The 26,922-nt window shown below is 42.2% G+C and overlaps 1 protein-coding gene across 2 annotated transcripts; it reads left to right on the plus strand.

The window, feature by feature from the left end:
• The first annotated feature begins 1,939 nt into the window (after positions 1–1,939).
• Positions 1,940–23,105, plus strand: LOC104338048 (colony stimulating factor 2 receptor subunit beta). 2 transcript variants are annotated; one of them, XM_075428196.1, is made up of 13 exons: positions 1,940–2,755; positions 4,408–4,537; positions 6,521–6,705; positions 7,026–7,174; positions 7,869–8,040; positions 8,137–8,269; positions 8,372–8,532; positions 8,991–9,136; positions 9,240–9,414; positions 10,457–10,547; positions 10,776–10,890; positions 14,915–15,018; positions 15,296–23,105. In XM_075428196.1, the coding sequence occupies exons 1-13, from the start codon at positions 2,686–2,688 to the stop codon at positions 16,488–16,490; spliced, it is 2,826 nt and encodes a 941-aa protein (XP_075284311.1). In that variant the 5' UTR covers positions 1,940–2,685; the 3' UTR covers positions 16,491–23,105. The 2 variants fall into 2 exon arrangements, with proteins under 2 accessions (XP_075284311.1, XP_009942366.2); XM_009944064.2 differs by having other exon boundaries at positions 1,941–2,755; positions 10,821–10,890.
• The last annotated feature ends 3,817 nt before the right edge of the window (positions 23,106–26,922 follow it).

Genomic DNA, 26,922 nt, shown 5'->3' on the forward strand with positions numbered 1-26,922 from the left:
GGTGCCACCTGAAGAATCTATACATATTAAATTTCAGAGGTATATAGCATATATTCAGAAAAGATACAGATTATGTCTTCCTTTTTTCCAATGGTGGAAGGTTTTGGTTGACAATATTTTACTAAAATGTTACAAAATGGAACGTCCCACTTCAAAGGCTGTTGTAGCAATGCAGTTTAGGAAGGAGATGAAGCAATATACAATGATAATGTTAGTAATCTCACACCTTGTGATACAAGAGAATGCACTGTAAGTTTGAAACCTAATTGGCATGCATGGCCTGCAAAGCTTTTGATGTGTGGAATTACCTGTTACCTGTTCCTGGAGTTCAACAGAGCAAATAACATCTTGAAGATTCTCACCGACAGCTAAATCCCGTGGTGCAACCAGCAAGTCTGCTTGAAGATGGAGGAGCTGTTTGAGTGAGGAAGGAAAGGGAGGGAGAATGTCTGCTGGGAAACAAACCTCTTTTCTAAGGGGTGGGAGAAGAACATGCATGAACTTACTGGCACCTGAAAATAAGAGCAGGAGAATTCCATTCTGCCTTTATACTGCAATGCAAAGTAAATTCTGTCCATCCATCAAAGCTGCATACACTCCACCTTGTCTGGAGGTTTTATATGCACACCTCCTGATAGTCCCAATGACACAGAATTTCCTCAGATACTCTCATATTTTCCTGCTTGCTCTGCACGTGTTTCCCTTATTCACAGTATACTGTTTTTGACTTGTGTATTGATGTAGTTCTTGTGAAAGCCTAACCATGCTAACTATGGTTTTGGTCAGTACTACAGGAATTTAGAGAAGGTGTAGTAGCAGTGCAGGACAGACAGACTCTGGCAGTTGTATTCTGTATCTGAGGACTCATCTTAGTCCTCCGTAGTTTACCCCTGACAGCAAAAACCTGAGTGTGTCTTTCCCTTATGGCTATGCAACTTTCCTGTCAATCTTATTATTGAACGCCACTGGCTAAGTTTTAAAGCTGGATTTAAAACAGTCTGGCTGTCTTGGATGTAAGATAACTTCAGATCAACTCTTCTTATCAGTTTTCTTTTGTTTCCTCTGTGTAATATAGTATTTATTATTAATTGATGTTGAAATCAGTAAAACTTACTTTTAAAAATATTACTCAAATTAAAGGGTTACAGAGATGTAGGTAGTTCTCGCCCCCCCATATGTACAAATAAATATAAAGTACAGAACGATCCTGCGGTTATTTAGCTTAAAGCAAGAAACAGCATTGGAGTACAAACCAGAGAATGCTTTCTTAGTCTTCCTCACTTCTGCTGCAGTCAATCCTCTTTTTTTCTGAAACTACATCAGTCCCATGATCTGGTAATTGTTAACATGCAGACTGGCAGTGACAAACTTCCTTCCCCTCCCTTCCCAGTTAAACAGCCCCATCTAAGTGCGTGCTTTTGGGGCTAAAATAGGAAGTACAGACTTCCTATTTCACAGGAGATTACACAGGCTTTCCCTGAACAGGCATGGTCTGCTTCTTTGAATGTTGCATTTGAGATGCATAGAAGATGTAGCAGTCATTCTGAAGACTTACTGGCCAAGAAAATCCTGTGGTCAGTTTACGCTTTTACAGTTCTAGGGAAGTGTGGTTTTGCTGTTTCTGCATCAGAGGATTCTGATGCTGTGGGGGGGAGGCTGGACAGAGAGAGTCACCCGTCAGGTTGAACCATCTGCCGCACAGAAAACTCTGGATCCAGGTAAGGGAACTGCTTCCTCTCTGGAGAAAGAAAGATGGCAGACAGTCTGCTCTCATACAAGGGTTTGTGAGTCACTAAAGGATTCCTTAGCTGCGTTAATTATTCAAGGGCTCAGCCACCTGTTTCTGGTGCAATGAAGTGGCATTCAGGAATCTGAAAGTCAATAGAATTTAAAAGGAGTTTTTTCCATGCTCCATTAAAGTAGAAATGAGTCTCAGCTCTGTAATGTGCTTGAGTAGGTGAGTTTGTTATACCTTTCGAGAGACCAATGAGAAATGGCAAAAAGGACTTGAATTCCAGTATTGTACAATATGGTCAACGGTCTTTGAACCACTCAATCTATTCTCAATCTCACCAATCACAAAAAGAAAAAAAAAAAGGATAAATAGTTTATTTGGTATTATTTCTACAATTTGCATCTTGTTTGAGGAGCAGCTGGAAAAGTAGATTGTTGAAGAGAAACCTGAAAGTGAATGAACATTCAATATTCAACCCCTATAGCTCCCAGAAGCTATGTGGTTGGGGATCACATTTTTAAAGAAAGGCAAAAACCAGAACACTATTGGAGCTCATTAGGAAGGCTTTGATCATGAAGAGCAGAAGGATGAATGATTTAAAGGCTGAGTTTTAAGGCTCTTCACAGGTCAGGACTGTGTCTTGTTGCTACTCAGCTGAAAGAATCCCTTCACTTCCCTGGAAGCGTGCATTTACTTCTTCATTCTCTGCTGGTATTGCCACTCACACAATAAGAAGACATGGATTTTGTCCTACAATAAGTACTTGGTAGGAGTTCTTTCTGAACGTCATTCCAGCACAAAGCCTAAAGAAGTTCCCTAATTCGGTTTTACTTCTCTTTATGTGAAATGAAAACCAGAAGCTTCACAATAAGCAGAGCAAGAAAGTAGCCAGTGGGCAATGAAAACAATTACCTTCTGAATTAGGATCAGATTTGTGCGCAAAGGACAGTATGAACGTGAAAGAAATTCTCATCCTTCTACTGAATCTGTGTTTGGTCTTCAGTGTCCAAGCCATTCGAGGTGAGTTTTAAATTTACATTCTCTTTTATCCTTCCATTATCGCCTTTCATTTTGTATCAGCCTTCTTCTTTCTGCTAATGCTCTTCCTCATTTTCTGTTTGCTTTTCTGCTTCCTTTTGCCACCATCTTCTATGCTTTAAGAAAACAGACATCTTGATCAAACCCAGTGTGTAGCAGATGCATGTGCAGACAAATCACTTGTAGGTTGATGGTGTGGACAGGTGAAATACTCGACAAATGGATGAGATTAACAAGTTGACTGGTTAAGGAGTGAATAAGAAGGAGGAATAGACCCTGATAGATACTGAACACATAGGAAAAGGAAGGGCTGTGTGATTCAGATGGTAGTGTACAGGAGTAGAGACAAGTGGACAGACACAAGACAAGTTGGGGAGGAGGGGCTACCAACAACAACATCCAGATGACCTGATTTTCTTCTTGTGGAAAGGCTGACAGATAAAGAGACCATCTACTATATCTATTGCTTGTGTTTCTGAGTTTAATGTCTTTCCTCTTCTGATGCAAAAAGAGCTACTTTTATTTCTTTTTTCTTTTCTTTCCTTCCTTTCTTTCTTTCATTCATTTTTTTGTTCTTCCTTTCTTCTTTCCTTTCTTTCTTCCTTTTTTCCTTCCTGCCTCTGCCTTTGCCTTTGCCTTTGCCTTTGCCTTTGCCTTTGCCTTTGCCTTTGCCTTTGCCTTGCCTCCCCTCCCCCTGCCTCCCCTCCCCCTGCCTCCCCTCCCCCTGCCTCCCCTCCCCTCCCCTCCCCTCCCCTCCCCTCCCCTCCCCTCCCCTCCCTTTTCCCTTCCCCTCCCCTCCCTTTTCCCTTCCCTTCCCCTCCCCTTCCCTCTAATTTGATTTAGCAGAGCCAGGAATGGGAAGTATCTCTTTGTATCACCCAGCTGATAGTAGTTCTCATCAAGAAGAATTGAGAAAGCACACTCATGTTTGCATGTTGACATCTCTGTCATCTGAAGGTCATATCCCAATAGTGTAGCACAGATATTACCTTCAGAAAAAATAAAGGAGAAGAAAGCAACTTGCTTCGTAGTGCATGTACCAGGGGTGGTCTGTATTTTCCCACTTCACAGTTATGAGGTTTATAAAAAAAAAAAGGTTATCCCTGACGAGAGGTCTGGCCATTTCTGGGTCACAAATCTACTTCCAGCAAATTAGTTTGGGCATTCTTCTGAGTCATAACAAGATTCTTCCCAGACCATCTCACTTTTAGATATACTTTTCTGGTGTCATATCCTTTACTAGGAGCTTAGTGGCAAAAAAGTCCCATACAGCAACACACAAAGATGAAATGATCACTGTATGCCTGGTGACCATGGTATCTACTAATCCCTGGAAACAATCAGTGTTTGAAAAGTGATTCCTTGGCTAGAGTCACATGCCTTGCAGGCACAATGGTCTCACTTCATTGTTATTGCTTGTAGCTTGGTTTGGACACTTGCGTATTGTGGAGGTGTTCGGATTGGCCACAACTACTGTACACATTTTCACCACGAGTCATTTTATGGTGCCATGAGGAGAGTACTATTACCAGTGCCTTCCCCACTCTGCTGGCAGAATCACTGTACGTTCTGCTATCTCTCACTATTCACATTTGTAATCACTATACCTTTTTTTGCCTGCGTTACTTTCTCAGAGAGTATCCCTATGAAGAGCTTGAGCTGCTACAACGATTACAACTCACAGGTGACCTGCACATGGATGGAGCATTCAGAGGCTCATGCCCTTGCTGCTGTGATTCTTTACCGAAGGGATAATATTATAATGTAAGTACCTGAAATGTGCTGTGCTGGATAAATGGCCAAAGGGAAGTTGGCCACAACATGGACTCCTGGGGACGAGCAGTGAGGTTTTTGGAAAAAATGGCCACTTCTTTCTGTCATTGGGTTAAAGGAAAAGTTGTGCCTGCTTCTGAGGCCTCTTTTAGGAAGGGAGGAATGAACAGTGTGTGCTAGTGGAGTTATTTTTATCACCTTTCCAATTATTTTGCCATAATTTTGTTGTGAGATCATAGATATGAAATAAGATGGGGCATACAGGTTGCTGTCAAAGTGGTGGAGAAGATGGTGTCAGACCAGCTGTGAGCCTGAGTGTTATTTATAACTCTAAAAGGAAGGAGAAGATTCCCGATGTTATTTTGCCTATTTAGGAGCATCACTGGGAGTATGATTTTATTGCTTCTGAGAAACATGTATAGACTGTGTGTTTGTGAGATAGAGAAGACTGGTAAGTTCATCTGTGCTATCGCTTTTCCTCCCAGAGATACTGGTCTGTTTATGCCAGTACCTCTCTGTTACATCTGTTTCCTTATGAAAATGGAACTGAATCACCAGACTGGATCAATTGTGAGGATAAGAAAGGACAGAGAGGGAGGAATAGTCAAGGAAGAGAGGAAGACAAAGATGGAAAGCTGAGAAGAAAACAGATTAGAGTCTGGGGATACAGGAAGGAAAGGAAAGAAATCTTGATTTTATTGTAAAGAGAGAATTAATAAAACTAAAAGCAGCTGAAATCAATGGAAGGTCTTTGGAACAGGACTTTGAAGCTAATACTTCCAGGAAAAGATGATATAAAATTACTTGGACGTTTGGAGGATTCTCTGGAACGTTGATACATGATGGAGTGTGTGGATCACACAGGAAACATGACTGAAGTGAACTAATCAGACAAGCAAGTATAAAGTGTGGACAGTCACATAGCTGAAATAAAAATGGCCAATGATTAAACAACACATAGATAAAGAATAGTTGACTAAATCCCCAACTCTAAGGTAATTCTGGTGAGTAGACAGAAATATCTTCAAGACTTCACAGCCCTTGGGCTGACTCTTCTGTTTAAGGGTACGCACATGTATGGTCAGTCCCGCCTCTACTTAAGAATATCCCTGGCTTCCTTGCTAATACCCAACTTTTAAAAACAGCAGTAGTGCTAAATAATGCTTGCTGACATATATTTGGCTAGGAGACTCCATCCTATCCTGGAAGACAGTACTTGGCCTTTGATATTCACAACTTAGTATTTCTCATCTGAACTGGAACAATGTAATATACTGGGCACAAAACCATAAGCACAAACAAAATTCCAAAGGGTACAAAAAGAAGCAATATGTCTCTCCAGCAGCTCAGGCTACCGCAAGCACACAAAGCTTATCCTCTTCTGTCTAGTTTAAAACACTGTTTCTAATTTTCGTGGTGCTCCTTGGTCTGGAGAAAGGCTATCTAAAAGGATGATTAACATTCTGAAAGAAATCTTTAATGAATACGTAAGGTCCCTTGACATAATAGAACTACTAAGGATGCAGAAGTACATTTTGGATGGATTTTTTTTTTAAGTAGCTTTCTGGGACTGCAACATGAATGTCTTCAAGAAGTTAAGGATCATCATAAACTGCCTTTCACTCTGAGTAAAGGTGCATTTCCATGACATTTGTTTTCATCCTATTACTCACACAAAAAAATATGAGATTATGCAGTTAGGCTAAAAGCTAACAAAAATAGACTGGTACCAAAATATAACATTCTGCTGCACAACTTTGAAATGGGAAGGTACTTGACAAAAATTCTGGTGTTAAAAATGTTTTTCATATAAACTGATGCAAAACAGGCCTAATAGGTACAGTGAGAAGAGGCTATAAGTGCTCGAGTAAATTATAACAACAGAACGGGATGGAATTGGTTTCAGGTATTTAATTTTGTATTAGCTATAGGTCTCCACATCAGATCTTTATAGACCACTTTCTCTATACACAGGGAGAACAAGGAGATGCTTTGCAAACGCCAAACAGAAAATGACTTACATGAGGCTCCAGACTCCTATGTGCACTGGGTTTGTCGCAGCACTACAGACAATTTTGGAATAGGGGTAGATGATACTTACAGCTTCAAACCTAACAAGACACTTCAAGCAGAACTAAATGTTGATCTTTTCCAGAATGGTAAGGATTAAATACCAAATTCTCATTTTCCAGTGAATATTAGGTATCTTTGAGAATGTAATTGCTATTCAGTCAGGAAGCGGATTCTGCTTCCGTTGTGAAAACTGCCAAAGAATTCCACATTGAAAGAATGGGGCAGGGTGGGGAGAAGGGAAGTTTCTGGGACCAGCTGGACCTGGAATAGGGACTCAAGCAGGAGCTACCTGATGTGGCAGGGATAAGATACTCTGGAAATGGGGAAGTTTACCTAGACTTTTTCTTCCCTCTTCATGTCCCTGTCCTCACTGTCTAATCTCCTGGGTCGTACCTTCACCTTGCAGTTCAAACCCTCCCACCTCAAAACCTCTCAGTCAGCTTGATGACATCAGGAGACTTCTTGCTGACCTGGAAAGCAGCTGATGGAAGCCAAGGGCTGGGCAGTGCACTGGAGTATGAAGTCACTTACAAGCGCGTTTGGGAGTCCTGGGAGGTAAGAGCAGAGGAGCTGGGCTCTCCTGGTTTGGGCTGCACCCCTTTGGGCGGTGGAGAGCCCGAGGTGAATGTTGTGAAAATGAGCGGTCTTTCTGTTCTCAGGCACTATGAGGAGATGCAACAAATGTTGTTTCAGGTCAGGCGGAAGGGGCTCTGATTCTGTTTGCAAGTGACTTGCCCAGAGAAATACCATTTGTCCTGAATTGAATGCAAATATCTATTCGTCACTGAAAAAAAAGCACTGCACTTGGTTTTGAGTTGGAATTGATTTTGCCCTGAATCCCTCCCAAATGGAATAAAAGCATGTTCCAATTGGAGCCTGTGGATTCATGTGGGAAAATGGCAAAATACATTTGAAGCTGCTTCCCCTTCCAGGAGGATATGGTTTTTAATTTTTTTTAGTTTTTAGGAGTCCATATCTGTTGTGCTATTGCTTCCCTAGGCCTGCATATTTTTCTGTTCTGTACCTGTGAGACTGATCTTTAGCATGCACGCTGAAGACGTGTAGTATGGGAGCAAGGAGCACTGCATGGCAGCAAGTGCATGGACCATCACATGCATGGGACTGCTGGGAGAAGCTGCAAGCAATCACCTCCTCTCATGCTTTTCCTGTCTTCCCTCCACCCCTCTTCTCCATTTCCCAACTCCAAAATGTCCTCCCTCTGCACTCTCCCTCCCTCCCCCAACAACAGAAAGCTGCCTCACTCTTGCTCTCCAGCACCACACGGTGCCATCTCAGCCACAAGGACCTTGTCCCAGGGAGCAGCTACATTGCCCGTGTACGAGCCAGACCGGGGCAGGACAGCGGTTTCTCTGGGCAGTTCAGCGAGTGGAGCATGGAGGTGTCGTGGGAGACCACTGAAGGTAGTGTGGGACAGAGTGGGGCTGTGCAGGGGCGGAAGCGCTGGCTGAGAATCCAGACCTTTCCTGTCACTGAGCTTGCTCTCATGCTGTCTGAAGGGGACCTTCAGCCCAGGAACCTTCGCTGCCTCTTCAATGGTGCAGATCGTCTGACGTGCAGCTGGGAAGTGAAGAAAGTGATCATCACCTCTGTCCTCTTTGGCTTGTTCTTCAGGTCCACGCCGGCATCCGTGTATGTGCTTTGACCATGGCAGCATCCCTGCGCCTCTCCCCTGGAGCTTCTGCTCTGTCCCATTCCCCCTGATCTGAGCTCAAGCTCTTTTTCTCCCCTCAGAGAAGAGGAGTGCTCTCCTGTGCATGAGAAGGCATTGCCCCACATCCCGTATGTAGTCCAGAGCTGTGAGATCCCTGTTAGCAACTCCAGCAGTCAGAGCCAGTACCATGTGTCTGTCCGGGCCAAGAAGGAGGAGAAACTGATTGAAGCCTACAAGAACAGTGAGTTGCTGTATTTTGTCTTGCTGTGAGGTGTGCTAGGCAGGTCATCACTGCCTGCCTGTATCTGGAGGTACTGGTGCTACTTGTCACAGACTAAAGCTGGAAGAGGTCCTGCAGTGGGTGAAAATATCAGGCAGCAGCTCCAAGGGAGCTGAAAATCTCTGGAAATGTGCTGGACCGGGACGGAGGAGTCAAATATTGTTTGACTGCCTTTCTGTAGACAGGGAGTGCTGTCGATGTTAATAGATGTGGATTTTCTGTTATTTAAGGTGTCCACTGATTTATTGTATTTGAGTAGAAAATGAAGATGCAGAGAATTAAGAAGTGTTAAAAAGCTGAGACTTGCTGTATTGCATAAAACAAGATTGGTTTCAGCCTCTGGAAACTACTCACAGTGGTGAAGGGGAGTGCGGGACCACCATGTTGATAAGTACTCTGAGACCTGCCGTGTGTTCCAGTTAAGGTGCTGCCACCTGAAAATGTGTCAGTAACAGTGACGGAGAACCAAGAGTATGAGCTGAAGTGGACAAAATACACTTTGCGATATGGCTTCATAAAACAGAGATACCAAGTTGAGTACTGGAGAGACAACCAATATGAAAAGGTAAGTCTTAGAAAGCGCAGGAGTCCTGGATTTCCCTTTGCTGGGCAAATGGGAAGGACGGTTCCTCTCACGTCTGTCATTTGTGCTTCTTTCTTCTCCCCAGACTCTCCAGAAGTTAGATGTCAGCAACGATGAACCTCCCTTCGTCTTCACCCCGCAGATGCTGGCATCATCTACAGAATACAGGGGGAAAATGCGTGCAAGGGTGAATACGCCTCTGGATTATGAGGGGCCTTGGAGCGAATGGAGTGAGGAGTTCACCTGGAAGACCCAGCAGGGTACTTTTCATGCAGGCTACTTCTGAAAGGTTTTATGGACTGCTAGTGGCCAAAATGCCTCTTTAGAAAAATACATTCTGTCAGCTGGGGCAGAAGTTGGGTCCAGCCATGAGCTAGCTGGGTTCCCTTGACAAGGTAGCTGCCCTGTCTGCATCCTTGTGGCACAGCACCAGTGCTAATGAAGGGGGTGAGCAGCAGTGACTTTTAAAGCTTCTTTCCTCCTTCCCCTCACAAGGTGAGTACAGCCAACCATAAAGGTTTCCACATGGAGAATCAAGTAAGGATCCTGCCCAAAGATCGTCCTTGTTTCCTGATTCCAGTAGTCCATTCTGCTATCAGAAGGACTGAAGAGCCTGAGAGTGCAAGAAGGCAGAGCACAAGCCATCAGTCTTTTCTGTTTGCAGAATGATGATAGGGTTGCCTAAAACACAGAGTCGAGTCTGCTGGAGATAAAACCCTTCACACGTTTTTGCCGTTTCTGGACTTAGAGGCAGAATGTCTGCTGACATTTGCTCTTGTGCCCAAAGTAATACAATCTTGCATGCTTTTTCCCGAGGAAGCTTGTAGTGGTAAGCCAGTGGCTTAGGCAAATTCTGGTGAGTGTACTCAGGAAGAAACTGGCATGTTGTTGAGGATCAGTTATGGGCATTAGCAAAGGAAGCTCTTTCTTAGAAAATCCCTGAGACTCCCATCTCTTCAGGACCACGCAGAGTAAGCAGACCTAAGATGCCTGAAGTCATGCCTATCGTTCATGGTGGAGGAGGGTACCAAACCATCTTTTTATCAGCCTAAATGGTTTACTATGATGTCAGTAAAAAATAAAAAAGGATCAGTGAAGGAAGTGATGAACTCTTTTGGTCAGTAAGCTGTTCAGGTCACATTTGGTCGCTCCCACTTTGGAGGGTATCCCAACAGTGCGAAGGCCTCATGATCCTATCCCGTGACATGCCACCTACATTTCCCTGATCTGCCTGCATAGGAGGGACCGGAGTGAAAAACCTGTTATGGAAGCCGCCACCTTTTCCTCTCTTCTCCGTTTCAGTTTTGCCACCAGTGGTTCTCCCAGTGACGCTGCCAGCTCTCATCATCGCTTTGCTAATAGTTGCTCATTGCAGCTATAAGTATTTCCTCAGGTGGGTTTGCATTGTGACTAGGAGATTTAGCAGCGTGTTGGTCGTGTGGGTGGCATAAAGGCTGAGGCACTTCTTGTCCCCCATGAGAGAGAGGTCTGTGTGGAGATGAAGCTTGGTGTGCAACGGACAGCTTGTACACATCTGTGCAAGGGTGAGAGTTGGGTGTTGGTGTGCCAGGGCCTTGGAGTTTTCTCGCTGTGCATGGGGTGCAGTCTTTACTGGTTGCAGGCACGTTGAGAAGCAAATCTGGAAAACTCTGTGGTGTTGTTGCAGGAAGAGGCAAATGTGGGAGGAAAAGATTCCGAACCCCAGCAAGAGTCTCCTGATCCAGAGCTACCTGGGGGTAAGAGAGAACTCTGCCTTGTAGGGTTCATTATTTCTCTCTCTTTTTCAGGACCTCAGATAATATTAAGAGCTCTTCTTCTCTCCTAGACCATAATGAACAGATATTTTTATTAGTCTGTGCCTTATTTTTTTGGAGAAGTTCTGGTCATATTCAGTGTAACTATGTTCTTATATTTACACTAGTAGACTTCTTTGCATTGTGCTTGTCAGCATCATTGTGATTTGAAACCAAGCTAGAAAATTTTCAGTACTTTAAAATTTTAACAGACTGAAATAATCTAGAGTCATTAGCAAATTTCATCAGCTGGTGCTTCATTCATCTCCAAATAGTAATCAACACTAGTTCAGAGCTTTTTAGAATGGGGTGGTAGCCCTATTAAAGTAACTTCTAGATTGAGGAGCTGGATTTTCTGGAATAAATGTTATCACATGCCTGTCCATTACCAGGACAAGCATTCTTTATTGGAAATTGAGGAACACACACAGCATTTGGTCACAGCTGTGTAAGTAGAAGCTCCCTCCTTTCTTCCTCCCTTCCAAAAAAACCCAACATCTGTAAAGGGATTTAAAGGCATCTGTAGATTTTGGTGGTAAAAATCTTCCAATCTTGCAAGACTATCTAATTGAATAATGTACCCACCCCAACACACACATGCGTGACTATTTTTGTATAACAGTAGATTCTAGTCTACGTTCATAAGGGATGGATTACAGCAAGTATAGATACATAACAGTCCAATTAATATCATTTACAACATGGCCTTTGTGTGAGATGAGTGAGCATTTACAGTATCTACGTTTGTGTGTGAGTGAAGGAATTAACACATTTGTTAACCATAGTCCATTTGTCACGTTGCTGTAAAATGCACTTTCATTGTAATGACCTGGTTTAATACCGAATTTTCAAATAGATCGCAAAGACTAGGCGCGGGTTCTCTTGTGCCAGACAACAAACAGGTTATGCTTATGCTAATGCCGCAAATTAATTTCTTTTGCCTGATCTCTACAGTAAACACTGGAAACTTTTTCCCACTCCAAGCAGCACCTTAATAGCTTTGTTTCCTATCCCCTGCCTGTTTCTCCATCCACAAGCACCCACTGCCTTAGTTTCATGGTTTTGAAAGATTCCATCCCTGCACTGAATTACTTTATCCTAAGTTTTGCAAACACCCCAGTAATTCTGTTTCTCTGGTCAGCTGGTACAGCAGGACAGCCATTATACCCTTATAGGTGAAACGTGTGGAGTGTCCCCACATGGTGCTGAAAAAGTGCAGACGCTGCAGAAAGCAGCAACTTTGATATTTATTGTGGTAGGAACCTGCAGCATCTCTATGAGCTCTTTAAGGGAGCAGCCTCTGTCCCCTATGATATGTGAAGTTAGAATAGAGTATAGCAGAGCAGAGCAGAGCAGAGCAGAGCAGAGCAGAGCAGAATAGAATAGAATAGAATAGAATAGAATAGAATAGAATAGAATAGAATAGTTCAGTTGGAGAAAGGACTTACAGTGACCATCTAGTCCAACTGCCTGACAACTTCAGCAGTGACCAAAAGTTAAAGCATATTATTTAGGGCGTTCTCCAAATGCCATTTAAGCACTAGTAGGGATGGGGCATCCAGCACCTCTCTAGGAAGTCTGTTCCAGTGTTTGACCACCCTCTCAGTAAAGAAACTCTTACCAATGTCCACTTTAAACCTCCTTTCATGCAGCTTTGAATCGTTCCCATGTGTGCTATCAGTGGATATGCAAGAGAAGAGATCAGCACCTCCCTGTCCACTTCGCCTCCTCAGGCAGCTTTAGAGAGCAATGAGGTTGTCCCTCAGCCTCTTTTTCTCCAAACTAGATAAACCCAAAGTCCTTAGCTGCTCCTCATAGGACAGTCTTTCCAGTACTTTCACAAACTTTGTTGCCCTCCTTTGGACACATTTGAGGACCTTAAAATTCCCCTGAAATTGTAGGGCCCAGTACTCAAGGCGAGGCCACACCATTGCTAAATAAAGCGGGATAATCGCCTCTCTTTACCAGCTGATGATGCTGTGTTTGATGCACTCGAGGATGTGGTTTGCCCCCTTAGCTGCCAGGGCACATTGCTGACTCATATTGAACCTACTGCCGACCACCACCTCCAGATCCCTTTCTGCAGGGTTGTTCTGCAGCCACTCCTCTCCCACTTTATACTTGTGCCTGGTGCTGCTCTGTCCCAGATGCAGAATCGTCATGTGGACTTGTTAAATTTTACTCCATTGTTGATTGCCCAATGCTCCAATCTATCTAGAACCCTCTGCAAGGCCTTTTGTCCCTCAAGAGAGTCAACAGCACCTCCCAGTTTGGTGTTGTCTGCAAACTTGCTAACAGTGCCTTCAATTCCTGCATCCAGATCACAGATAAAAATATTGAACTGGCCCTAGAATTGAGCCCTGAGATATCCCAGTGGTGACTGGTCACCAGCCAGATGTAGGCCCATTCACTACAACCCTTTGAGCTCTGCCCCACTACAACCCTTTGAGCTCTGCCCTTCAGACAGTTCTTCACACAGCACACTGTGTACCTGCTCATCTTATAGTTGGACAACTTGTCCAGAAGGATGCTGTGAGGGACGTATCACAACCCTTACCTAAATCAAAAAACCCTACATCCACGGCCTTCTCTTCATCCACTAGGCGGGTGACCTTATCATAGAAGGATATCAAATTAGTTAAACAGGACTTTGCCTTTGTGAACCCCTGTTGACTGTGCCTGATAACTGCATTGTTCTTTAAATGCCTTTCAGCAACACCCAGTATGATCCTCTGCATAATTTTTCCAGGAACTGAGGGCAGACTAACAGGTCTGTAGTTTCCTGGGTCTTCCCTCATGCCCTTCTTGCAAATTGGAATAACACTGCCTAGCTTCCAGGTAGTGGGGACCTCCCCAGACTCCCAAGACCTTTGGCAGATGATCAAGAGGGGTCCTGCTGTAACATCCACTAGCTCCTTCAGTACTCTGGGATGAATCCCATCAGGCCCCATGGACTTACGAACATTGCAGCTGATACAGCTGGTCCCTTACACTTTCAGTGTCCACAAATGGAAATGTCACAAATGAAATCTTCCTGCAAAGCCTGACCTGGCTTCCGGAGATCATACTATTTCTTGTTCCTCTTGAGCTCCAGAAAACGTTCCTTGTTCAGCCAAGCTGGTCGTCTGCCCCACTTACTTCACTTATGACAGACTGGAATTGCCTGCTCCTCTGCTTTAAAAAGGTGGTTCTTAAAAACTGATCAGCATTCATGGACTTCCAAGTACTCAAAAGCAGATTCCCAGGGGACACTGCTAAGTAGCTCCCTGAATAGATTAAAATTCTCTTCTCCCAACTAACTAGCGACAGGATGAGAAGCAATGGCCTCAAGTTGCATCAAAGGAGGTTTAGATTAGATATTAGGAAAAATTTCTTTACTGAAAGAGTGGTCAGGCATTGGAATAGGCTGCCCAGGGAGGTGGTTGAGTCACCATCCCTGGATGTGTTTAAAAAGCCTATAGATGTGGCACTTTGGGATATTGTTTAGTAGGCATGATGGTGTTGGGTTGACGGTTGGACTTGATGATCTTAGAGGTCTTTTCCAACATATGATTCTATGATTCTATTTGCTCTCTTGAATTCAGAGGTAGCAACTCTGTTGTCCTTTTTTCTCATTACTCTGAAAATTTTAAACTCAACCACTTGATGATCACTGTGGCCAAGACAGCCACCTACCACAACATTTCCCCTGAGTCCTTCTCTATTCACAAATAACAAGTCCAGGAGGGCATCTTTCCTAGTTGGCTCACTGAGTACTTGTAGTTAGGATAATTGTAAGGCAATATGGGTTTGAAGTAACCTTCTACTGGAGAACATAACACACCTTCTAGTCATATTAGTGAAGTTGTATCCCTGTTGCCAGATGCTGTAGGCTCTGCTATTTGTTTGTCTATGAGGAATGTATGGTTCTTGATTCTACCGCCAGTGAGACACTGCTCTTTTGTCATGTCTGCTTTTTCTTTTTCAGAAAGTACCTTTAGGGAACTGGCCAACAAGCAGCCAGCTGGACTTCAACAAATGCAACCATTCAGAGAAGATGGAGCAGGCTAGTTTCCTTCAAGTTGTGGACAGGTGAGTGAACAGCACATTACAGTGACACTGGGGATGATAGTCTCAAAGAGACTAAGTCACGGCAGGATGTAATAATGTGTTCTCTCACTAAAAAGCCTGTACAAGTTGCTTTGAGGAAGGGATACAATTTTTTCTATCTTGGTTAGCCTGCTTCTCCAAGAAAGATTTTTTCTAACCCTATGCGTAGCTATATGTGTTTTCAACTAAGCTTATTTTATATCTAATGTTTACCACAATAATATCTCTCATGAACAACTTTTAACTTTCCCACATTCAGGCAGATGAAGAGCTTGGCAGAGTGCCCTGAAGGGCAGGCTAAAAAACCAGATGTTTCCCCTGTTGCACTGGACCTCCAGAACTCATACCATGCTTTAAATGAGTCAAAGCATGCCCCAGTTGTCTGCCCAAGTCAGATTGCTGGTCGTTCCTTTCCTGTTTCAAGGAGAAACAGTGCTGATGCAAGCATTGCTTCCCAGAAAGCAATCTCTTGCTTTGCCTTCAATGGTCCATACTTGTACAGCTCCATGATGTCCTCCCAGCCTGATATGCATCAGACCCTGGAAGTGCACCCAGTGGGAGTTCGTGAGAAATCTGTTTCCCTTCAATATGTGACCCTTCCAAAGGACAACTGTCCCCAGGCTCCACAGAGGCAAGAACAGCCAGGAGCAGGTCCGCCGCGGCCCTTCCAGCTCTCACATCAGAAGGAAATGATGCAGCACCTCAGTGATGAGAAACAAGTCTCCCCGGCCCTGCCAGATTGTGGGAAAGGCACGAACGTGAGAACAGAAGAGCAGAAATCTCCAAAGGCTCTCAGCTGTACCACGTCTCCTCAGCACTGCACCTTGGAGTACATCACCACAGAGAGCCTGTTGCTGCCATCAGCCAGCGAGTCCGCCCGTCCACCACTTGTCACTGCTGGGGAGTTACCTTCTGACTCACAGGAGCCCCAGCCCTCCAGTGACCACTCTTGCCATGAGTTTTCTCCTGGGAAAACTGGTGTCATGGTCCCAGTTTCAGGTCAAGCACCCAGCTCTTCTGGATTGCACCTGGATACATTTAGAGACTATCTTACTGTCCCTTTCGGTCTCCATGGACATTCAGAACCCACAAAGATTTCTTTGCCTGTCTTGCAGAAGGGAAACAATCTTCCTAGAAAGCAGCCTTTGCCGGAGGGTAACTTGGTGGTGTTAAACCCTGACAGCATGGAGCCAGTTTTTCTTTGCCAGGTTGGTGACTATTGCTTCCACAGCCTAAAATCCGGTGTGAAGGTGGATGTTAGTCAGGAAGACCACCAAGTCAAGAAACCTTCTGAAGACAAGACAACACCTGGGAAGCCTGTATCTGATGATGAATCTATCACTGGCAAAGAAAAGGATGTATCAAAAATGCAGGCTATTCAGCTTTTCAAAAACCTGAAATCAGATGATTACTTTTCCTGGCAGCAATCTTTGAGGATCACGGAAACCTGTTAAATGGGCCAATAGTAATGAATACCAAAGCTACAGGTAACTGAAAGAGGTTGCAACTATCTGATGAAAACACTCAAACCTAGGAACAAATAAATGTCAGTTCCCTTTTGCAGCTTCCAGTCCACTGTGTTGAAAGACTTCAAGTAGCTTAATATCCTTCTCAAGGGCCTTCACAGATTTGGCATGAAAGAGAATCCAAATATTGCCCTTCGGTGTTTTTCAGACCTTTTGGCTTACCCACACTGAACAGTTTAGCCTCCTCACGATCCCATGGCAGATCACAGTCATCTTGCAATAATACCAGATTGCCTCAGGCAAAACTCATGGCAGGGAATGCAGCCTTAACATCATGAAATACTATCAGAAGAAGACAGGCTTGGAAACCTTGGAAAGAAAACATATTCTTAAGAACAATTTTGTTGAACTTTTGTGTGTGTGTAAAATAGATCTACTTTCTTCATATCTCTGCCTTTCCGCTACTGGCATGAAATAGGTATTGTCGAACGTGAAAAAATCCCAGACAGCAATGGGTAAATAAAAAATAAGAAAAAGTTGTTGAAGTGCAGGAAACCATTCTTAATGTGAAGGTGCAGTGTATCACAGCGTGTTCTAGGGGTAAGAAGGAAACATTACTGGGATACGTAAAGTAGGCTGTAGAGAACCATGGGGAAGAAGATATATTACTGAAAGAAAACCCAAGGACTCATAAGGTGCAATGAGAGGAAAGGAGTGGGGCAGGTAGCAGAAAATGACAGTCAAGAAATGTTGTGAAGCTGCACAAGCCTATATCTGCTGGGGTTTTTCTATTTCTAAGTGTTAAAGTACTGTATGATTTTCTTTTAAGTTCATTGGGTGTTTATGCATGATATAATTAATCACAACTATGTAATTTGTTCTTAGTTTGTTTTTTTTCTGAGTAATAAGCAGTATTGAGAAAGAGGAGCCGTTTGTTTCCCAGTTCCGCTGTAAAGAAAGTGGTGCAAGGTAAGAGCAATTGTTCAGAGCTGCCATTCTGAGATCAGTAAAAGTCTTTGGTTTGAGACCCAAAGGTGGGCTTGCATTCCAAAAAAAATATGCTTCTTTTTCCAAATACAGAATTTGTACTAATAAGAATATTATTTCTTCCTACAGATTTTTCCTTTCATGTGTTAAGAGCATTGTGGTTACAATAACATTACTATTAGCTCATCTGATCAGTCCTCAAAAAATTCTGCAGGTTCAGCTATGTCACCTGTGAGGCAGGGTGTTTTCTCCTGACTTTGCTATATTATTTGACAGAGATAATAATAAGAAGTTTCATGTTTGTGCCAGCTGATTCCTCCTGCTGAGTTAATGGGACAGTGCTGATTCAGAAGTTGCGGTGAAATGCATTGTTTTTTTTTCAGAATTTAAATCCTTATAAATATAATTTTAAATCTGAAAGGTGTGCAAATTCAGTTTGGTGTCCTTGACAGCAAAAGGCAGACACTTGCAGGCTCTGATAGAGAATATTGATGAACACTTTAAGGAATTTTCAATTTAGTCCATTTCTAATAAATTCATTTTTTTGTTAGTCTCTTCTTCGGCCTTTTATGAGTAGCACAAGCAATTTCTTCTAGGCTGTATGATTGTGCTCTATCCAGGCATGTACTAAAAGGAGATGTTCAAACTTATATGCAAATTTGGTATCTGGATTCACTTCTTAGATATGCGTCACCTTTCTGGGTCTTGAATTGCTGTAGTTTTAATAACTGAGAAGAATAGTGAATGGGAGAACTTTTATTCAGCTCAGTGGCTTTTGGTTTAAGCCCGTTTGCATTCTGATCAGTACTCTAAGAGCTATCTGTTCCTCCTGTCCTGCACTTCACTGGGCATTTGCAGAGGCCGCTTTTGGAGACAGGATTTAGAGATACAAGAACATGTGATGTGACCGCACAGACCAGATATTGTGATCTGAAGATCACTTCAGGAAGCCTGGAACTTGCAGAGTAACATGCCAATGTCAGGCCAGGGGAGCTGAACAGTGGCATTCTTTTCCAAATATAACAATTGTTTTAGGGCACAATTTAATTTTATACTCTAAGGACTCATTATTCAACATCCACTTAAGCATCATCAGATAAAATATGTAATGAACATTGGAAGCAGGGGTCACAACCTACGGCTCTGCTGTGCCAGACTAATCCACTTCTTACTGGGTTACAGAATCAAAGCTTCCATAAACTTCATCTGTTGCTGATCCTATGAATCTTCCATTCTCTTTTGCATGAGGTCCAGCTGCAGTGGGGGTAGTAAAAAGGATTTTATGATCATGTAGCCTGGTGATTCAAGACTTAGGAGCTGTTGTGCATCCCAGGTCTTCAACTTCCTGATCATTAGCTTGAGCCACAAAGTTACTGTCCAAAGGAGGTTGCTGCTACCTTACCCAGTGCTAGGTACTGATATGCAGGAGAGGAATCATCATTCTGATGATTTAGAAGCCAGTTTTGACATGCTCCTCTCTCTAGGGCTTCCCACTAAGTAATTCCAGCCCCTCAGACTGTGTATCTGAGTGATGATTCACCAATGTTTCCCATATAGCCATAAAAGGAGAGGTAGGCATCTCAGTACTGTAAATCATATTTTACAATTCTCTATTTACACTAAATATACGGTTACGAAATCATTGCAACCCTTTCCTTACTGTATGCTCAAACATCAAAGATTCTGCCTATGTTTTAACAGCAGGAATTTTTCTCTTTGTGGCTCTGGAGTAATCAGTTTATTATTCCCTTATCATAATACTCCTCAGCCAGATATAAATTACCTGAATTTGCATGAGATCAGGGTAGTAAGTATATTGTGACCTCAACAGTTCTAATTAAGAGCCACGCTGAACTCATCTGTTGTTCTGTTTCTGCTAGCCTGGAGGCTGTCTTTTATGTAAGCAAGGAAAATGAGGCTGAATGGTTTGCTAGAAAAGGAAGCCTGCACTCAAAAGCCCTCCAGGGCCTCAAGAAACAATAGCTGGAGCATTTCTGAGAATCCTGTATCTCTGCAGGGTAATGAAAAACAGACCCAACCCATCCTGCCAGACCCATGTAGTTTCTTGTTCATTCAAACACATCTGTACACACAATTTTATTCCCATACAACTCCGGTGAATGGTCTATGCCTCTTCACTCCCTACATGCTCCTCTGGTCTCACTACAGAGCTGAAATTTCCCTGACAAGAAACCCTGCATGTCATGTTCTGCATGTGGGGAATAAGTATCACAGTGACCTCATGCCTGTTTTGGCCCTTTTTAAGTCCTTCCAAGTGGCTGCCAGGACTCTGTATGCTCCAGCCTTGATCTTAACGACTCCTCATGTTACACAACGGATGTTTCACCATGGTGTTAGGTGGGTGGACCCAGACTCCTCTGCAAGCTTGCTCAACGTGAGCCAGCTTTAGGTGAAAAGCTTTGTAGATTTATTGTGTGCTTTCCAGTTTGTTGGTAGAGGAGCATATGGTCCTCCTTGTTGAAGGCTAATTTGTTTGTCTAGAAAATTACATGTAAAGCTATCTGAAACAACTGGATGGCTTTTCCCATTCTCTTTTTAAAAATTTTCCAGCTCCTTGTTCACAGTGTGCACAGACATTGCAAAATTTCGAGATGAGTACTTTTGTGTCTGCTGTAGCATTGCAATGTGCTTCTAACCTGTTTGTCCTTATGCTGCATTCAGAAGTATATAAGATGTTGATACACATATTTGAGTTTATTTCATTCACTGCAGATTCATGATGGATTCATGATGCTGTTTCAGCATCTGAAGACACCCTTATCTTCCCTTCTACTTGCTGCAGAGACTGTAATAGAGGAACACAAGACTAACACATTGGGTCTAAACAGTCATTCTGTCTTGCCCAGTATTCCATCTCTGCCAATATTTGCAGTGGGTGCTTAAAGCCAGGGTGTAGTAAACAAGGAAAAGTATACAGTAAATAATTAAATCCTTAACCGATACATTTACCTGGTATCTGGCCCAGAGACTTCCTGAGTTGGAGGCTGCATCTAAGCTGCTGTAGATAATACGTATTTAACGGCTCTGGCCTTTAGAGATTTGACTAATCCCTTTCTAAAACCACTTAATTTTTGGCTTCATAAGATCTCACAGCAAAGCATTAATCAATTTGTTTATAAATCAAAATATTCAAGAAAAAAAATGCCCATGTTTTCCTGGACTCATTTTGTGCTGGTTGCATGGTAAGTTTCTCCTTTGCTCTTGTTCTAGGAGAACTGATAAACCATCAATCCTTATTCACTATCTCCTGTTTGAGATGTTACAAACTTCTGTCAAGTCATATCTTTGTTGTTTCTTTTTCCAAGCTGAAGAATTCCATAGTAATTAGTCGCTCGTCCTACAGATCCTGTATTTCTGGTACCACTTCTGTACCTTCCTGTTTCTACAGTATCCCTTCAGAGATGAGGTGACAAGAACTGAATATGATATTCAAGATATATGTTATTTAGCCAGTCTTTGATGACTGGACTCTCCCATTACTAATATTATTTGTCCGCTCTCACAGGTTCTTTGATCCTTTTGTATAGTTAAAATTCTTTTTTTGTCACGTGAATTTCCAAGTATTTATTAACACTGAATTGATTAATTGATTGAGAGCAGCCATGCAGAGAAGGACTTGGGGATAATGGCGGATGAAAAATTAGATGTGAGCCAGCAATGTGAGTTTGCAGCCCAGAAAGCCAGCCGTATCCTGGGCTGCATCAAAAGCAGCATGGCCAGCAGGTCAAGGGAGGTGATTCTGCCCCTCTGCTCCACTCTTCTGAGACCCTACCTGGAGTACTGCATCCAGCTCTGGGGTCACCAGTATGAGAAAGACGTGGACCTGTTAGAGCGGGTCCAGAGGAGGGCCATGAAGACGATCAGAGGGCTGGAACACCTCTGCTATGAAGAAAGACTGAGAGAGTTGAGGCTATTCAGCCTGAAGAAGAGAAGACTCCAGAGAGATCTTAGGGCAGCCTTTCAATATATAAAGGAGATTTATAAGAAAGATGGAGAAAGACTTTTTAACAAGGCCTGTGGTAACAGGACAAGGGACAATGGTTTTAAATTTAAAGAGGATAGATTTGGTTTGGATATAAGGAAAAAATTTTTTACAATGGCAGTGGTGAGACATGGAAACTGGTTGCCCAGAGAAGCTGTGGATGTCCCATCACTGGAATTGTTCAAAGTCAGGCTGAAGAAGGCTTTGAGCAAGCTGACCTAGTGAAAGATGTCCTTGTGCATGGCAGGGCATTTGGACCCTTCCAACCCAAACCACTCTATGAATCTATAGTTCTACGATTCTAATTTCATATCCCACTTACACCTAAAAACTTCACATTTTCTCCATCATTGTTAGATTAAAGTACCCCAGATAAAATTTTGTCTTTCTCAGTCATCCACTCAGGTGAGCAATCTCTCATCACTCAGTCTTCCAGATCATTTATAATTATGTTGAAGATTATAAATTCCTGTGAGAACTCACTTAAAGCTTTCCTCCAATATGAAAAATAATGATTAATTTCTCTCATTTGTTTTCTGGCTTTAACTGACTTTAATCTATATGATAGCCTTCCTTTTATCTCTTAGTTTCTCGGAACCACATTTTTGAGGAACTTTATAAAACTTTTTAGACATCTAGGTATAAAGCACTAATTGAATAACCCTGTATCTGTTTGCTCCTGGAGTTCTTCCAAGAACTTGACTAGTTTTATGGGGCATGACTACCCTCTACAAAAACTATGTTAACTTTTCCCCAGAACATTTCTCTCTACTACTTCCATTTTTCATTACAGTTTGTATTACTTATCGTGTACAAAAGCCAGCCTGATTGGTTGGTAGTTCTTCTCTGAGTACTCCTCAAAAACTTGCATTTGGTATTGCTTTTTCTCTGGCACTGCTCTGATACTGAGGCCTGTTAAAGCCTTTGATTGTTTGCTACAAATACTTGTTCATCAATTGAATTTTTAAGTTCCTTTACAGATTTTATTACAAGAAAGCAATTGATTAAGGAGGTAGGTTATGCAAGGCTTGTAAAGAAAGTAATTATATTTTATTAAACTGAAAGATTTAGTTTGAAAAGGTCATCATAAGTTAGCATTTTTCTTTATATGTCTTGCCTCATTTACTTTTTCAGCACATCAGTAACCCTGCCTTTGTAGTGTGGGTAGACTAGCAAAAGGCCTAAGTTCACTTTTGAGTTTTTAAACAATTCTTTAAACAGCCCCTTTGGTACTGCAAACGTTTGACCCTTGTAACAGTTTCTTGGGCTTATTTTTGCCAGTCTTGTTATTTTTATGTATGCCGTTAAAATATTACTATAGTAAACTTGTGTCTTTTGTTGTTTCAACTTGTACTAAGTCTTGTGTGTTATTCAGGACTGAATCAGTTTGTTTCTTTTCTTGAGACTGCTTTCACAAATAGCTCCAAGAAGCAATCATTTATAGTGGCTAAAAAAGTAGAATCTGTGACTAGATCCATACTAGCAAATAAAGTAGACCAAGGTCCATTTCTGGCTGTAAGAGCAATTGACACGAAGCAGTCATGGAAGATTTGTGTATCCAAACTCTTTCCCCACCAGTATAAGGTAGCCTCTTCCACACTGCATATTGGAAACTGTCCCTGGCTTGCTCATTGACAAAGACAAAAGCCATGTCAAAGCGTTCACTAACAATTGAGTGGAGTCTGTGACCTCATTGCACAGCTCAGACCTTTGCCTTGTCCTGGTTTGCTCTACCAGTGCAGACATCGCCTCATCATGGTTCACTGTGATGTTTACCTCATCTAGTATGATTGGACTGTCCCATTGCTACGGTTTGTCTGCCCTTCAGGATCTCTAGTTGTCTCTAGCATTTCACTCACCTCCTTTCGGTAAGGTGACTGAGAGCATAGCACTAAGAGCATACCGTTCCTCTTAATGTGGAATGAAATTCTGCAGCTATTGAAATTCTGTAGTACAACACAACTGTTGACACGTACTCTGTTTGACACTATACTTTCTTTGGCATTAATGTGTAAATGCAAACTACTCTTCTTGTACAAAATATATATTTATGTATTAGTGTTCCACTGAATATGTTCTTTTCATCAGACTTGCATATTGCCTATCACATTTTGCTTTTTTATTTTGTAAAAAGGCATTTGCCAATGGTTCTGCCATTTAAACCATATTTTTAAAGGGAAGTATTTGTATAGACATATTTGGGCATTTGTCTTGATTTAGTTGCATAGTTTTATATGCTCTGCTTACCTGGGCTATTGTTTTTCTTTGCTTTTTTTCTTCCATTCTATCCATTTTTTTAAGTCATAGGCTTTCTGTGATTTCAGACCACACAGATATGTCAGTCTGAACAACTTACTTTCCACAACTGGCAAGATTTACTTGTTTTCATTTTAAAACTGCCTCGTAGTGTTTTTAATATTAAATATCAGCAGCACTGATTCTGTTTTGATTAGGTGGAATATTCTTATATAAACTTAATCTGCTTCAAAAACTCACCAAATACTAATAAATACAATCCCCATTTCCCCACACAGTTTAATCACACACCAAGCTTCTGTTATCTGACACAGTGTATAAAACCTGGACCACTGAAGAATGCTACTATGTAGGATTGCATTTTTAGCCTCCTGGTTTAAACTTTGCTTTCAGGACCTCTCACCTGCTGTTTCTTTGTTGGTGGTGTGCATATGGGCCACAACCACTGGGTCTTTCTTAGCACTTACTAAGAGAATGTCTAGATTCCTTGTGGTATGTGCCATCTTTTCAACTGCATATGTCTTTTCTAGTAAAATGTTTGTCCACGTTTTTATTTGCTTAGTTATGATCTTAATTTTACTAGAAACGAAGGATATATTTTCCTTTTTCTGCTCCTGAAGGAAGCCCATCCTACTTAAGACACCTATCAGCCTACTGTTGGGTAGGGTTCATGTCACTGAGGACCACCTTTGAGGAGGTGACCTCCTCCTGGAGGTGAAGACTAGATCTGGCAGATGAGGATTGGCTCACCCAGGGATACCTGGCTACTGTGATACCAATCTGTGACATCACATGCCAGACAGAACTTCCACTGAGTGTGAGAGAGGCTGTGGATGGCCTATACACATATGAAAAGACTCACACAGTGTCTAAGGGATGATTTGGCTTCATCCTCATGTCCTGTCTTGGAGCTGAAAGGCTTGACTTGTCCATCCATTCAATCAAGTTATGTCTCACTTTGGGATAAAAGATTTTAAATGACTAACAAATGGCCTTTTGGTGTCTTGCCATTTCATGATTCTGTGTTTTCTGAAAGGATTGTTGCAATAGGACAAGGGGTAATGGTTTTAAACTCAAAGAGGGTAGATTCAGATTAGAAATAAGGAAGAATTTTTTTACAATGAGAGTGGTGAAACACTGGAACAGGTTTCCCAGAGAGGTTACCCCATCCCTTGAAACATTCAAGGTCACGTTGGACGGAGCTCTGAGAAGCCTGATCTAGTTGAAGTTGTCCCTGCTCATTGCGGGGTAGTTGGACTAGACAACCTTTAAAAGTCCATTCCAACCCAAACTATTCTATGATTCAATGATTAATTACAGTCTTTCTGATAAAAGAGCCCATCCCAGTGGTTCTGAAGAGATTATCACTGAATTTAGGGCAATCTGCTCACTGCTTTATATATATATGTAGCCATGAAAGTTGCTTTCACTATGGCTCAGCAAACAGAGCAGGAGAAATCCAGGGATTTAGACTCATCCGTCATACCTGGTCTTTGTATCAGAAGATATTTCTTGAACCTCTACCCTAAGCTACTGCTAAAGGTTGTTACTGGATTTCACTTTAGATAGGAAATCAGCATGCCAGTTAACTCCTTTTCTGAGGCCTTTAAAAAGGAAGGCATCACTTCACAGCCTGATTATACAGAGGAAGTTGCCTTTCAGCTTTCCGAAGCCCAAGCTCCTCATGCCTCTGTAGCATAGGTATGTCTTGGCACAGTGATTTATGTGCAAACTAACAAGGTAACTGATGGTGTCAGACTCTGCTATGAGACTAGTATAGTGAATTTGCTGTCACTGATCCCGTCACACTTCATGCAAGCTCAAATTACTGTAGCAGCTTGCTGAAGAGGCATGCTTCAGTTCCATCCAAGGGAACTTTAATCTCATGTTCACCAAACATTGCTCTATCGCAGAAGCACTCCATCTGATAGGTAGCTCCTTTGTGTCTAGTGGTGCCAAAACCTAATTGGAGTAAATTGTGTGAGAGGAGTAACAGAGTATTGCTAGGAATCACACGCAGTCTGTGGTTGCTTAACAAGCATGAAAAGAAGAAAAAGCAATTACTTATGAATGACTGAAGTTTCAAGAGGTATAGTGCATGGGTATTCACTCCCAATCCTAATTTTTCTCCACTGGGGTCTCTGCGTGTATGTAGGATAATTCTTCTGCCTGTTAAGAAGATACTGAAGGGTTAAGCTTACATCTCTTTTTTTATCTGTGAAAGAAGCATGAAGAGAAATAGAGTGCATGTGTACCCTTTGGGGACTGCGAAGACAAAAAGTCTCCATTCTCAAGCTCATGTCCATACGTTCACTTGTGTAACACTTGTACTGTGTGCAACATTCACTTTTACAGCATATCCTGAAAATTATTGCCAAGTAGCTTTCCCTTCTTCTTCCTCTCTTTGGCTTACTCTGCTTTTCTTTTAACTTTTAAAAAGTTTTTCTAATGCATTTCCAGCTGCCACTGATTCTTAAGAAATCGTGTATGCTGCAGAGGATGTAATCCTGAAGTTGCCTGAACTCTGGCACTTTCACCTGATAAAAGTACTGCCCAAAACTATAGTACTCTCTTCACAGAGACTGCAGTCTAGGTTAGAGAAAGCAGTAAGAAACTTCACCATTTCTCACTTCTTTAGATGTCACCAGTCCTCCTCCCTTTTTCCATAAGATTAATAAGAAGATCTAAATATACGTTAAATTACATTGTCTCCATATGAGTGTGTTTTCCTCACTTCTACTGATGCAGAGTGAAATGATGACTTAAACTAAAATATGTAATCAGAGTGTGGTTGTATTTTAATCCCTTCACAGTGCGGGTTTGGTTTAAGCAGAATCCACACTTCCGGTGCTACTATTGGGATGGAGACAGTTTTATACAGGTCAGGCTTAGCAACAGCAATGTGTCTTTAAGCCAACATTCACAACATGAACTGATGTTTTATTTAACGACCGTTGAACTTTATGACAATGAATTTTCCTTTTAGAAAACTTTGCACACAAGGAGGATGATGACTTAAAGGACAGGTTCAACAGAAAAGAGAACAACCAGCAAAGTTTCGCCTCTGTTAAGAGATCATTACGTCTTACTTGTGGAAAAACTAGTCACATTTCTTGGAAACAGTCTAAGCAAAATGTAACAGTGTAAAGTACTTCCTTCCTTCTTCCTCTTAAT

Source organism: Opisthocomus hoazin, chromosome 8, assembly GCF_030867145.1.
Source record: "Opisthocomus hoazin isolate bOpiHoa1 chromosome 8, bOpiHoa1.hap1, whole genome shotgun sequence".
NCBI lineage: Eukaryota > Metazoa > Chordata > Aves > Opisthocomiformes > Opisthocomidae > Opisthocomus > Opisthocomus hoazin.